At 45.1% G+C, this 14,174-nt stretch overlaps 2 protein-coding genes across 2 annotated transcripts; one reads left to right on the top strand and one right to left on the bottom strand.

Moving 5' to 3' along the window:
* Positions 1 to 5,618: 5,618 nt before the first annotated feature.
* On the bottom strand, positions 5,619 to 12,733 carry LOC125511642 (disease resistance protein Pik-2). The gene is given in 4 exon segments (XM_048677069.2): positions 5,619 to 6,713; positions 6,716 to 7,766; positions 8,356 to 8,967; positions 11,289 to 12,733. Coding segments are annotated over 4 exon segments (3,678 nt in total). The 5' UTR covers positions 12,333 to 12,733; the 3' UTR covers positions 5,619 to 5,742.
* A 526-nt stretch (positions 12,734 to 13,259) lies between these two features.
* On the top strand, positions 13,260 to 13,811 carry LOC147974072 (uncharacterized). Its single transcript, XM_087524902.1, has one exon. The coding sequence runs from the start codon at positions 13,260 to 13,262 to the stop codon at positions 13,809 to 13,811; it is 552 nt and encodes a 183-aa protein (XP_087381028.1).
* Positions 13,812 to 14,174: the final 363 nt, after the last annotated feature.

The following is a 14,174-nucleotide window of genomic DNA, read 5'->3' as shown; positions in this document are numbered from 1 at the left end:
TGGTGCCCTTGGCCCATATAGGCCAAGGCGCACCCCCTACAGCCCATGTGGCCCCCCGGGGCAGGTGGCCCCACCCGATGGACCCCCGGGACCCTTCCGGTGGTCCCGGTACAATACCGATGACCCCGAAACTTGTCCCGATGGCCGAAACAAGACTTCCCATATATAAATCTTTACCTCCGGACCATTCCGGAACTCCTCGTGATGTCCGGGATCTCATCCGGGACTCCGAACAACTTTCGGGTTACCTTATACTAATATCTCTATAACCCTAGCGTCACCGAACCTTAAGTGTGTAGACCCTACGGGTTCGGGAGACATGCAGACATGACCGAGATGACTCTCCGGCCAATAACCAACAGCGGGATCTGGATACCCATGTTGGCTCCCACATGTTCCACGATGATCTCATCGGATGAACCACGATGTCAAGGACTTAATCAATCCCGTATACAATTCCCTTTGTCTATCGGTACGATACTTGCCCGAGATTCGATCGTCGGTATCCCGATACCTTGTTCAATCTCGTTACCGGCAAGTCTCTTTACTCGTTCCATAACACATCATCCCGTGATCAACTCCTTGATCACATTGTGCACATTATGATGATGTCCTACCGAGTGGGCCCAGAGATACCTCTCCGTTTACACGGAGTGACAAATCCCAGTCTCGATTCGTGCCAACCGAACAGACACTTTCGGAGATACCTGTAGTGTACCTTTATAGCCACCCATTTACGTTGTGACGTTTGGCACACCCAAAGCACTCCTACGGTATCCGGGAGTTGCACAATCTCATGGTCTAAGGAAATGATACTTGACATTAGAAAAGCTTTAGCATACGAACTACACGATCTAGTGCTATGCTTAGGATTGGGTCTTGTCCATCACATCATTCTCCCAATGATGTGATCCCGTTATCAATGACATCCAATGTCCATGGTCAGGAAACCATAACCATCTATTGATCAACGAGCTAGTCAACTAGAGGCTTACTAGGGACATGGTGTTGTCTATGTATCCACACATGTATCTGAGTTTCCTATCAATACAATTCTAGCATGGATAATAAAAGATTATCATGAACAAGGAAATATAATAATAATCAATTTATTATTGCCTCTAGGGCATATTTCCAACAGGGGGGCCGCGCGCCCTGCCTCCTCTCTTCCACCACTTGGCCCATGAGGCCCATTACTTCTTCCTCGTATTCCCGTAACTCCCGGGTACCCCCGAAAATACCCGAATCACTCGGAACCTTTCCGATGTTCGAATATAGTTGTCCAATATATCGATCTTTACGTCTCGACCATTTCGAGACTCCTCGTCATGTCCCCGATCTCATCTGGGACTCCGAACTCTTTCGGTACATCAAAACTCATAAACTCATAATATTACTGTCATCAAAACCTTAAGCGTGCGGACCCTACGGGTTTGAAAACAATGTAGACATGACCGAGACACGTCTCCGGTCAATAATCAATAGCGGAACCTGGATGCTCATATTGCCTCCCACATATTCTACGAAGATCTTTATCGGTCAGACTGCATAACAACATAAGTTGTTCCTTTTGTCATCGGTATGTTACTTGTCCGAGATTCGATCATCGGTATCTCAATACCTAGTTCAATCTCGTTACCGGCAAGTCTCTTTACTCGTTCCGTAATACATCATCTCGCAACTAACTCATTAGTTGCATTGCTTGCAAGGCTTAAGTGATGTGCATTACCGAGAAGGCTCAAAGATACCTCTCCGACAATCGGAGTGACAAATCCTAATCTCGAAATACGCCAACCCAACATGTACCTTTGGAGACACCTGTAGAGCTCATTTATAATCACCCAATTACGTTGTGACGTTTGGTAGCACACAAAGTGTTCCTCCGGTAAACGGGAGTTGCATAATCTCATAGTCATAGGAACATGTATAAGTCATGAAGAAAGCAATAGCAACATACTAAACGATCAGGTGCTAAGCTAACGGAATGGGTCATGTCAATCACATCATTCTCCTAATAATGTGATCCCGTTAATCAAATGACAACTCATGTCTATGGCTAGGAAACATAACCATCTTTGATCAACGAGCTAGTCAAGTAGAGGCATACTAGTGACACTCTGTTTGTTTATGTATTCACACATGTATCATGTTTCCGGTTAATACAATTCTAGCATGAATAATAAATATTTATCATGAAATAAGGAAATAAATAATAAATTTATTATTGCCTTTAGGGCATATTTCCTTCAATTTTAGCTTTTCAGATCCATCTATAATCACATCCAGCCAGATGCCTTTCCAGGTATGTACAGACCGATTTGGTCGAGAATTTACCTTTTTTACCCAACGCCCAACTAATCTGATCAGCCTCATCAGATAACTGCCAAGCAGTAACCACCTCAACCAGATCCTTCCACTGATCTGATCCGTGAGGGGAGGATGTAAATTGGAAGAGCAGCGTGCTTACCACCAGTAAATGGAGCTAGCTTGAACATGACGACGATGCTTGGAAGAATGGAGTGAGATGTTGGGATATTTGTACTATCAAGCGGTGCGCGTGGTGGAATACGAAAAGATGGGTGTGAGTTTAAAAGCGGAGTAAATTAAAGCTTGCATTGCATGTGCAGTATGCGATGAGCCGTGCATGCAAACTGAGTGTCAGTTGTGCCGCTTCGATCGTCCTCCGGCGCCTCGGCTTCCATGCAAAATTTAAAGTCTGCTTTGCGGCTTCGTCGTTTACTCCCTCCTTCCGTCTATATAGGGTCTAATACATTTTTTAAGACCGCCTTTAATTATTGACAAGATTAATAGTACATGACATGCACAATGTGAAAATTATATCATTGAAAGCTTCTTTCACACACGAATTTAATGATGTGCTTTGTATAAGTTGCATGTCATATATTATTGCTCTAATATTTGGTCAAAATTAGCCTCAAAAAACGCATTAGGCCCTATATAGATGGAAGGAGGGAGTAGGTCTTTTTGTTAGAAAATCAATTGTTCATCGGAAAAGATAATTGCCGAACGTCGGTTTTTTTTGGCGTCCGGGCCCGAACGCTGTTTACCACGATGCACGAATCTTGAAGCTGTAGAGCTTGACACGTCATTAGCGGGAATTCGTTCGGTAACTTTTTGGTAGCGTGAACCCTATCTTTTTACCCATGGCAGTTTTCTGCTTTTAAATTTGATTTTTTAGACAATTCCACGAAGCTTTATTAATTCGTCACAATGTTTATAGAGACGGATAGAAGATTTTCCGCATGACCTAACCAAACATGGCGGCCACCATCTAGGGTAATAGCATGCTTTGCTAAATTATGAACTTCAAAGTTTGAGCTACTAGTATTTCACAAAAAAAAAGTTTGAGCTACTACGTTCATAAACTATGTTATATGAAATAAAAGAACCAGAAATATCTATGATCTCTTGAACTATCACACAATAGCTGGCCAAACTACGCTTCTGAATGTCGTCCACTACTACCTTGCAATCGGACGCAACCTGGATACGTTGGGTGTATAGATCCTTCGCCAACGCCATAGCTTCCCGTATCGCCAATGCCTCCAATATAGGTTGGTCTAAGATAAATCTGAAGACAAGTGTCGAGGCTCCCAGGAATGTGCTTCCCTGGTCCCTACAAATCACACCAATAGACCCATTTAAATTTGATGACATTTTTATTTCTTAGCACAGCAGAAACTGGGTTTTTATTTATCCAGAGAAAGGAATCTGGGCCTTTCTTTTTGTTTCGCTACTGGGCTTTTTTCCTTGTGTTTTAATAGGGAAAAAGCCTGTCGAATCTACGGGGATGCGTTCGGGCTATGGGGTTTCCCTATCGAAAGAAATTGTTCGTTGGAACATTTCGTTCCATCTGGCCCCTCCTGAGACGAAACGTTCGAGTGTTAGCGGCGTCATTTTTTTTTCCAAGCCCATGACCTTTTCCAAATTCGTGAACTTTTCTTTTCAAGTTCATGAACTTTCATGTATTCCTGAATTTCATCAAAATAGTGATTTTTCTATATATTTTTCCAAGATTTGTTTTCAAATTCAAGAACGTTTTTGTATTTGGAATTTATTGTTTTTTCATGAATTACTTTTTGAATTCAAGTACATTCTTTATATTTGCGAAGATTTCTCAAATTCATGAACGTTTTTGCTCATGATATTTTTTTCAAGAAATTCACGAAGTTTTTTTCAAATTCCTGAACATTTTTTGTTTTCTCGAAAAAATTTATGTTTTTTAGATTTTTTTTCATGAACTTTTTTTGTTAAATTCCTGAAAATTTTCCAAATTCATACACATTTTTTGTGTTCGTGAATATTCTTCAAATTCATGAACTGTTTTACTCATGATATTTTTAAGAATTCACTAAGTTTTTTTCAAATTCGTGAACATTTTTTGTTTCTAAAAAATCAAATTCATTATTTTTTTCTCATGATTTTGCTTGAAATTCCCCAAAAATTGCCCAAATTCATAAAAATTTTATGTTCGTGAACTTTTTCGAATTTGTGAAAAAAATGTCATGAACTTTTTTCCATATTCTAGAACCTTTCCTCATGAACTTTTTTGCGGGTGAGAAACTAACTCAAAGCACAAAGCATGCTAAGCAAGTAGTGCACGTGGACGTATGCCATGTGTTGGTGCTCAGGACAAGTAGTGCACGTGATGACGTTGAAGCCTGGACCAGTTTTGCGTAAAAGCTTTTATAGTAAGACAAATGATGCCAAACGCAGAGCACAGATCGATCAAGAAACCCATCTTTCTTTTCTAGGTCGGCAAGAAACCCACCACCCCGGATCCTTAACACCTCCCCTTGCGGCTGCCTCGGTGGTCTATCCCGCGACCACCGAGCATTTGAAGATTGTTACTGTATATATTCAGGTCAGGTTCACAAGAGTACATGGAAGCCAGGGGAGCGGCCGAGATGGACGGGGAGGAGACGGTGGTCGTGGCGGCGGAGGCAGAGGTCGTGGGCTCGGCGGAGACGGAGGAGCACGTCCAGCGCATCGTCCTCGCCATCCACAAGTTCACCCGCAAGGTCACCCCCTCTCCCCCTCCTCCATAGATCCCGCTGCTCTGACATGAATTTCTTCATGTTACCACGTGGTACTGTTTCTGAATTTCTGTAGTGTCCTTTATTTATCGGACTTGTGTCATACTATTCTCGTTCAAATACATTCTCAAACAACCGCAATGAACAACATTCACAACAGAGATTATATTTGGGGTCTGCCTCACCCGTCCAAGGCAAACGCAATGACAAGTTGTGTCACCATTGGCCATTCTCCAGGTAGGACTTTAGGAAGGCAAAGTACCTTGGCAAACACAATGAACAGGTCTGCTACAGTACAAGAATCATGGCGCCATGACAACCAGCTGACAAACAGTACCTAAAATAATCTCTAGATCCCTGTAGTATATATTTCTTCAACAAGCCAACTAATCAATAGACCTCTACGAATAAAATCTCAAAGCAGGTAAGAGAGCCAGGCAGCAAATTAACAGGCAACCGTTCTACATTGCTTTCAACACCAAAATTGCAGTTGCGTGATTGTAATTTGGCAGGCAGCGATAAGTTAGATCGGTGAGAAAGATGTGGTCCGGGACTATTAGATTCAAAAGAAATGGGAGTTTATTCAAAAGATGATAGTAGACACAATTAGATGATAATCTCATGATTTCAAATCAAAAAAACATAGCAAGTAGTAACACAACACACAGGAAGGGTGGGGTGTGGCTTATTCTTGAATCTCAGAATTTTCCCTTCTTGCTGCTTCTTTAATGCGGAATGCAGCACGAATTACATGTGCTTGAGCTTCAACTTTTCGTATTACCTCTTCCTTTTGCGCTTCCTTCCTAAGGTCAAGAGCATACCGTCGGCTTGCATTAAGAACCCGGGCTGCTTGTCTCCACGCGCGTAACCGGTCACCACGCGCACCTCTACCAGGTAAATCAAAAGGGTCTAGGCCTGTCGACGACGACCTCTGAGGAATGCTGGTATGCGGAGGTCGTTTCTGAACAAGCACACCATCCAATGAAACCTTTTTGATCCTTGGTAGGTCGTGAAACTGACGCAAGCCATCCTCGCTTACAAAGTTGCAGTCAGCGACCTGCAGTATCTCTAAGTTTGGGGCTGCTCCTCCTTGAAATGATAAGGACATGAGATTTTCTAACCCATCAATCTGCAGAAGCTCAAGCTTCGGAAACACGTCGCTTCCAAATTCCATCGCCTCCGCCACCAGTGATTTAGCCAGAAGGCGTAGCACGATCAGGTTGGGTAGCTTCGCAATGACCTGTACAGAATCCCCATCCAGCAGTGTCGAGCGCAGGCATAGCTTGTGGAGATTATGAAGGGTCTTGATCCACCTTGGGAGCGTACCAAGACTGCCATATAGCTTCAGTGCTTCAAGACGGAGTGGCGGTGAGCACACGGTGTCCAGTCTGCTGAGTGAATCACTTGAGTCGACCATCAGTGACCGCAGCTGGTGAAGACGCTCAAGAGTAGAGCAGAGATGCTTGGTGTTGTGTTTTGTAACGCCAGTCACCCCTAACTTCTGTAACTGCGTTAGCTTCTGTAGCTCCTTCATAACTCTCCGACTTCCCGCAACATCAATGGTCCCCAGAGTTAAAACAGACTTCAGTTCTCCGATCTTCTCTGGGACACGCACACCATATGGTTTCTTCCTCTTAAATAGACATAGCAAACACAGCAGAAAGCAGATGAAGCAGCACTTTGGATAATCCCAGGACAATCTCTAGTGATTTCACTGACAAAATCTAGCCGAGCATTGCGTGCAGCCACTGTACCACCATGGAGACGGCGCAGCCTTGTAAGATGGATGACCGTAGATGGCAGCTTAGCAATGTATGTACCCTTGATATCCAACTCCTCAAGCCCTAGCAACTTACCCAAGGAGTTGGGAAGATGTGCAATTCCAGTGTTCCTGAGACCCAGACACTTGAGATGCCGGAATTCCCCGATCTGTTCAAGGTCATGATGCTCCTCTAGACCTTCAGTGTCTTCCAAATCGAGCACCCTTAGCAACTTCATCCTTGTCGAAATGAAACAAGACTTCCATTCCCCACAAACTGTTAGTGATCGAGCACAAGAGAGGTCTAATTTCTTGAACTCATCAATCCGTTCATCATCATGTCTTCTCCAGCCAACTGTAATAACTAGATGTCTGATTTTGGAGTTTGTTGGGTTGGTGTCCAAAGGGTGCTCATCAAGGATGTAGATAAAATCCCGCAATTTTGCATCTGAAACCCCGAGCTGCTGAAACACATCATCAACAATGCAACCATTTATTCTTCCACTAGTTATCTCTACTCGCTTCGATGGATGAATCATACTCATCATAACAAGCCCATTAAAGATCTTCTCAACTTCCTCAGCATCATATCCTCTTGCATTTCTACAGTAGGTTTCTGCTATCCATGCCCTTGCCAATCTTCTACGCATTAAGTTGCGGCCTCTGGGGAAAATGCTAAGATATTGGAGCAAGTATTTCATATGGGATGGTAAATCATCATAACTCAATTTTGCTGCTGCACTGACAATCCCAAGGTCAGGGTTGTCTTTTAACATTGAGCTAAGCCTGTTTAGCAGTTTCTCCCATTCTGTAGATTTTCGAATTTTCGTGCCAAGAAGTCCACTTACAATCCTGATTGCGAGAAGGTTCCCATCACATTTTTCTATGATGTGATTAGCATGATCAACCATTGGTCCACACAACTCAATTAGTCCATCATGTTGGAATACCTGTTCGTGGCCATATAAGTTTTAGTACTGATATTGCAACAAGTGCAAAAATAAATAAATCATTCTCATTATGTAGAAAAAGCGACACCAACAGAACAGCATAAGTGACTTGCTGCATGAATTAATCTTGTAGCAATAAAGTTGTCATGCTAATACTAAAATTAGGAAAAAATGGAAAAAATATAGTTAAAGTCGCATATACAGCCTTATAGCAATGAAGGTCTCTGAAGGTATCTAAGTAATTTTAAAACTTAGTCTGAATTTATCTTTGGCCATCCACCAACATAAATGCATGGCTTGGTTGATATCGACCAACAAAATCCTATAACTATCTGCATAAATAAAATGCCTTAACTGAAATCATGCTCACTTTTCATAACTTAAATGTGTACCCTTTTACGCAAATCATGCTTCACCTTTCATAACTTAAATGCGTACGGTAAAGCGGTACTAGCTTTTTCTCCAAGCCTACGGCCTAGCTTGGCATGCGTCTAGAGTTTCAGTCATGTGTTTGATTTGTTCTTAATACTACATATTTCGATCTGATTTGCCAATAGATAATCATATTTCATGTTTGGGAGGAACATACCGTCTGATAAAACAACTGACGGACAGCAGCACTATCAAGGGGGCTCAGCTTATACATATTGTTGCTATTCCCGGAACAATGATGAGCAGCTGCAGCATTCGTAGTAGTAACTATAACAGTACAGGTAGCACCTCCGTCTCCATCATTCCATAAGCATGACTTCACCTGATCCCATTCTTCTTGTGCTGACAGCCTGTCGATGATCACCAGAGATCTCCCATCGCCTGCCGCGAGCTGAGAAATCTCAGTCACCAACTCGTCCTCTGACATGTTCTGGATATTAATTTCGGATTGTGTGCTCCTTCCCAGGGAAGAGCATGCCTGAAACTGTGAAATTATGCTGCGCAGGAAGTCCTGTTGGTTGAAAGGTTGCATCATGGTGATCCAGGCTCGCCTTTGGATCTCACTACTGAGATCTGGGCTTTCGTATACTACTTTCCTGACGAGGGTGCTCTTCCCAACACCACTGGGCCCATACACTGAGATCGGCCAGGGCTCAGTAACATTTTCTGATATCCATCTAGTTAGTTCAGCAACGTCCTTCTTCCTGCCAATGAACTCCGAGTATGGCTCTATTTGTATAACCACACTAATTCCGCTAGCAGTAGCGCCCTGGAAAGAAGACATATTTGGCAATAGATCAAGAAATTCGTTTCCGAAATCCACATGGACAACATGATACGATTAGAGGAAAAGTGAAGAGTGGATAATTTGAAACAAATCCAATACTTTGAGGAGACAAGCATCTAGATTCTTGCTAAAGCTCAATGAATGAAAATATGAAATGTCTGTTTACTGATGATTTGAATAGTGCTAGAAATCTTAAGAATTTACTGTGTATCTTTGAACATCTGTCTGCCTAGCCTCAAGATTAATTTTCATAAAAGTGAAATCTTATGTTTGGTAAAGCCAAGGATAAGATTAATGAGTACAAATACATTTTAGCATGTGTAGAAGAAAACTTAACTTTTAAATATTCAGGTATGCCTTTGCATGATAAGAAACTTAAAAAAAACTATTGGAGAAGTACAGAGGATAAAGTAGAAAAAAAAATTGGTACTATTTAGAAAGGAAGATTTGCCTCATATGGGGGTAGATCATGCCTCAGTAATGTTCCTTATTGTATGGTGTATCTTTTAATTCTCCCCAAGATGTCCTAGAAGAAGAATGGATTTCTTTAGAAAAGACTTTTATGGAATGAGACCAAAATGATAAAAAGTATCATTTGGTGAAATGGGAAGATATTTGTCAACCTAAAGAGCAAGGGGGGTTTAGGTGTGGTGGACTTGGAGGTGATGAACATTTGTTTAGTAAGTAAATGGCTCTGAAAACTGGAAAATGAGGAAGGTAGATGGCAGGATCTATTCAGGGAAAAGTATCTGTCTAGCTCTAATCTATCTCAGTGCAAACATAAACCCTTTCATTCACATTTCTGGTTTGGGATTCTGAAGGTTAGAGATACTTTCTTTAATTTTGTAGGAAAATAGTTGTAATGGTGAAAGGACTTGTTTCTGGGAAGACATGTGGATCAGTGATAAATCTCTAGCTTCTAAATTTCCTATACTTTTCAATCTTTCTCTGAGCAAGAATATAACTGTACATAGTTTTTACAGAAGGCTGGAGGTGTCTTTTTTTTTTGGAAAAGGAGGCTAGAGGTGTCTTAATTTTCGGAAAATGTTGGGATGAGCTAGCTGTTATGTGGAATGAGCTGCAAAATTTATGTACTAGTAATGCTGTTCTTAATGAGGAGGAAGATAGGTCTAAGTGGTTGTTCATAGCTTCTGGAGTTGAGTGCTAAATCTATGTATTTAGCTTTGAAAGCCTCTCAGGTGCCTTGTCCTTACAAAAGAACTACGGTTTGTGAAAATTCCTTTAGGCCTTGTTCGGTTGCACAGGGTTTGAGGGGGATTAAAGGGGGTTGTAAGGGATTACATCCCCTGTAAGTCAAATTCCTTCCCAATCCCCTTCAAACCTCTCCAATCCCCTTAGTGAAGGGATTAAACGAACAATCCCTTAAGAGTTAGTGTTTACATGGCTAACTTTCAGAGGTAGCATTTTGACAAGAGATGTACCGCAACAGAGGGGTTGGAAGGGTAGTGATAGATGTCTTTTTTGTGACAAGGAGTATATTAATCATCTTTTTTAACAGTGAAGCAGAATGTGTGTGTGTGTGTGTGTGTGTGTGTATACAAGAGCAGATCATGCCCCTTTGTGGTGGTAGAAGAACACTAGCTAAAACAATGTGCAAGAACCCTGTAACTGCAATACCACATCTCCGATTCTGCAGGACCCTTACATTAGCTCTACGTGACGCATGTTCGAGGAAATGCCTCAAAGATGACATGGCTGCATCCAACAGAGGAGCAAGAATGACTGTGCGCACCAATTGGTGTAAAAGCAAGAGTTTTCTCTCCTTTAAAAAAAACACAGGAACAAGAAAAGGTATTCTGGTCGTTACGCAAACCCTGCAAGAAGCTAATTCTGACTATTTGATGACAAACAGCCTAAGGTGGGGTCTTGTGTGCCAAACCTGATAACAAAGCTGCTCTAGGGTCAGTCGGTCGAGAGAATAGATCCTGTTTTGATCTGATCAACCATGTCAAGGACTTGATCTACATTGTTTAAAGCTGCTAGTGATAAGAATATGATTTTCATCTGTTCAACCTTGATCTCAAAAAGTATTACAATCATAAATTTTACAATCCTTTTAAGTCATTGATGTAGTTTTCAGTGAACTAATATTTGTCTTTTCGAAAAGGGGCGCTTTATTACTTAAAAGGTTTAAGAGTGAACTAATATTTGTGGCATCAATAATAAATACGCCCAGTCTTCATAAATGTATCTTGTCTTATATTTTGGCAGTTGAAATATAAAATGCTGAGAAGCAAATCAGAGAAACTGAAAAAGGATGAGAGTTGAGACAGAGTTGATACCTGGTCAGAAGAGACGTAAACCCTTGCATCATCATCAAGAACTCGTTCAAGCATGAACGATCTGGTCGGCCTGCCGGCGCAGTGCCTCGCCACATCTGCTCTTCGAGATGTCACTATGAGCCGACTGCGGTTCCTATCGTTAGGGAAAAAGAGCTTGATCCAGTCCCATACGGGCCTCGTGCATACGTCTTCAATGACCACCAGGTACCTCTTCTCGCCAAGGTGGTGTGCTGCGGCCTTCATCAGCTCCTCCGTCCCCATAGCCTCTGTATCGCAAAGGGCACCTAGCGACGCCGGTGCCGAATCATTTGCAAGGAGCTGCCTCACCAAGGCACGGAGGAAGTCGGTGACGCTGACGGAATGGGTCGCCGTGACCCATGCACGGCACTGGAATCGTTCGGCATCGTCGAAGATGTCGCTGATGAGACAAGGGGCCCTTGCTCCGCCGGCAGCGGGAGCGGCAGGGTCTGTCATCAGCCAGACCGCGATCACCACGAGTGAGTCGTCCGGCCGAGCAAGCAGCTGGCCGAGATCAACCCTCCAGTCGATATCTGGCACAACCAGCCATGCCTCCTCCTTCCAGACCGCCGGCCTCCTCACCATCCTGCCGCCGGCGCGTTGATAGCGCTCCTTTCTCTCGCTCAAGCGGCTGACTTGGGACACCAAGTCCTTGAGCTCGGCGGCGACTTTGTGCCGTGACGCCAGGGTTGCCCACCGGAGATTCTGCAAGGACAACCCCTCCACACCATGAGGGCCCAGGTCCTGGAGGCAGTCATGGATGTCGCAGGCCATGTCCCGGATTTTGTCCACCCACCCCCCTGCTTCCTTCACATCTTCGCTTGACCCTACATCCACCACCTCGCTGGCCTCGTCCCTCTCCACATTGACGAGGTACTTGAGCATCTCCTCGAGCTCTTCCGACAGGAACTTGGCGTCATTTACCACGCCTTCTTGCAAGGCAATCTCTTTGCCGGCACTTGAGGTGACTTGGTTGACCACGCACTGGCACGCGGATTTCAGGAACAAGAGGCACGGAACCTCCATTGCTACTGGAACAAATTAGGAGGCAGCGGCGGCCTATGAACTGAACGAACCTCGCCGTGGAGGAGGGAGCGACAAAGCGCGGTGGTGGTGCGAAGAAAGGCTCGGTGGCGAAGTCGGAGCCCAGTCGACTGCCGCGCCCGCGCGTGACCAAGAGGGGATGGAGGGGGCTGGGCTCGGTCGACTGCCGCGCATGACGAAGAGGGGATGGAGGAGGGGCAGGGGCGTGGGACTGAGCTCGAGGGACGGGGACTGGTAGATCTGAGGAGAGGGATCGAGTGGGAGTGTGACGACCCGATGAGATGAGCAGGAAAGGGGATCGGGAAGGCACAGGGGGGAGTGGGTAGGTGAGAGCAGAGCAGAACAGAGGAGGGAGGCGAGATACAGAGAGAGCAGGTGAGTTCAGGAATTCAGGGTCAGTTTGGTTGGATATCTGAAATTGAAAGATCAAATGCTTGGTGGTTGCGGGACAGATCACCGAGACTCCAATGGGGCGACTCAAACGGACAGCGATTTCGTTCATTTTTTTGTTCGTTTGGATTGACTGCCCGTCTGACGTTCGCTTTTCTTTTAGATATGGGTCGGCAACGCACTTAGAGCAACTCCAACGGGCCGACCCAAACGGACGGCGTTTTTGTCCGCTTTTTGTCCGTTTGGGTCGGCCGCCTGCCTGCCGTCCGCCCTCTTTTAGTTTTGGGTCGGCAGTGCGCCCAACGGGCTGACCCATTTCATGGTCGCACGCGTTGGTTTTGGTTGTCCAGCGCGCGGGAAATGTTCGCGCGCGTGGTGGAAATCGGCCTAGCGCGCGCTGGTTTTGGCGCTCCAGCATGTGGGAAAGGTTCGCGCGCGCGCCGCGGCCAGCCCTCGTTATAAAGAAGGCGCTCCCTCCACACTCTGTCTGCCGCCCACTCTCGCCGCCTCTGCGCCACCATGTCGATCCGCCGCCTGGGCGCTTCGGATTTTCACGGAGTCCGCGAGCTCCGCTCCGGCGCCTTCTCCTCCGAGATCTACTTTCGCGAGAAGCGTCTCATCCTCGGCACCTTCGACACCGCCGAGGAGGCGGCCCACGCGCACGACGCGGCGGCGTGGCGCCTCCGGAGGCCTCGTCGGGATATGAGTTTTCCCACCGTGTCGAGCCAGCGGGCGCAGGATCTGGCGCCTCTCCCGCGGCTTTTCACCGATGAGGATCGTCGTATCCACCGGAGACGGCAGCGTCGCCTCGCCATCGCAGAGAAGGACGTGAAAGCCTTGGTGGCGTGGCGTGGAGGCTTCCCGCAAGACATCATCGACGAGCGCCAGTTCTATAGTCAATTAAGGTTGGAGAGGGATGCGAGGAGGAGGAAGCGAGCCGCCTATCGGGAGAACAAGCATTCGCGGAAGCAGGCAGCTCAATTGAAACTGAAGCTACGAGAAACGTTGGGTTGGAACTTTGAAGACGAGCAGTTTGCTGACGCCTACATTCAAACGTCGGACACGGGATGAAGTCTTCAATCTTGTATCTTCATGGTCCAACAGTCCGGCCAAAGGTTATAGTCCGGCTGTCCGGATACCCCCTAATGCAGGACTCCCTCGGTAGCCCCTGAACCAGGCTTCAATGACGATGAGTCCGGCGCGCAGATTGTCTTCGGCATTGCAAGGCGGGTTCCTCCTCCGAATACTTCATAGAAGATTTTGAACACAAGGATCATGTCCGGCTCTTCAAAACAAGTTCCACATACCACCGTAGAGAGAATAATATTTCCACAAATCTAATCTGCTGACGTATCTCGTAGTGTGACATCACACCACAGCCAAGCCTTTATTCGAATCGTTTTTTACAGCCAACCTCAGCGCGTTTCCTGAGGT

The sequence above is a fragment of the Triticum urartu genome, chromosome 5A (genome assembly GCF_056163025.1).
Source record: "Triticum urartu cultivar PI428250 chromosome 5A, HENAU_Tu73, whole genome shotgun sequence".
Classification (NCBI taxonomy): Eukaryota; Viridiplantae; Streptophyta; class Magnoliopsida; order Poales; family Poaceae; genus Triticum; species Triticum urartu.
This window is presented reverse-complemented; position numbering and strand designations above follow the sequence as displayed.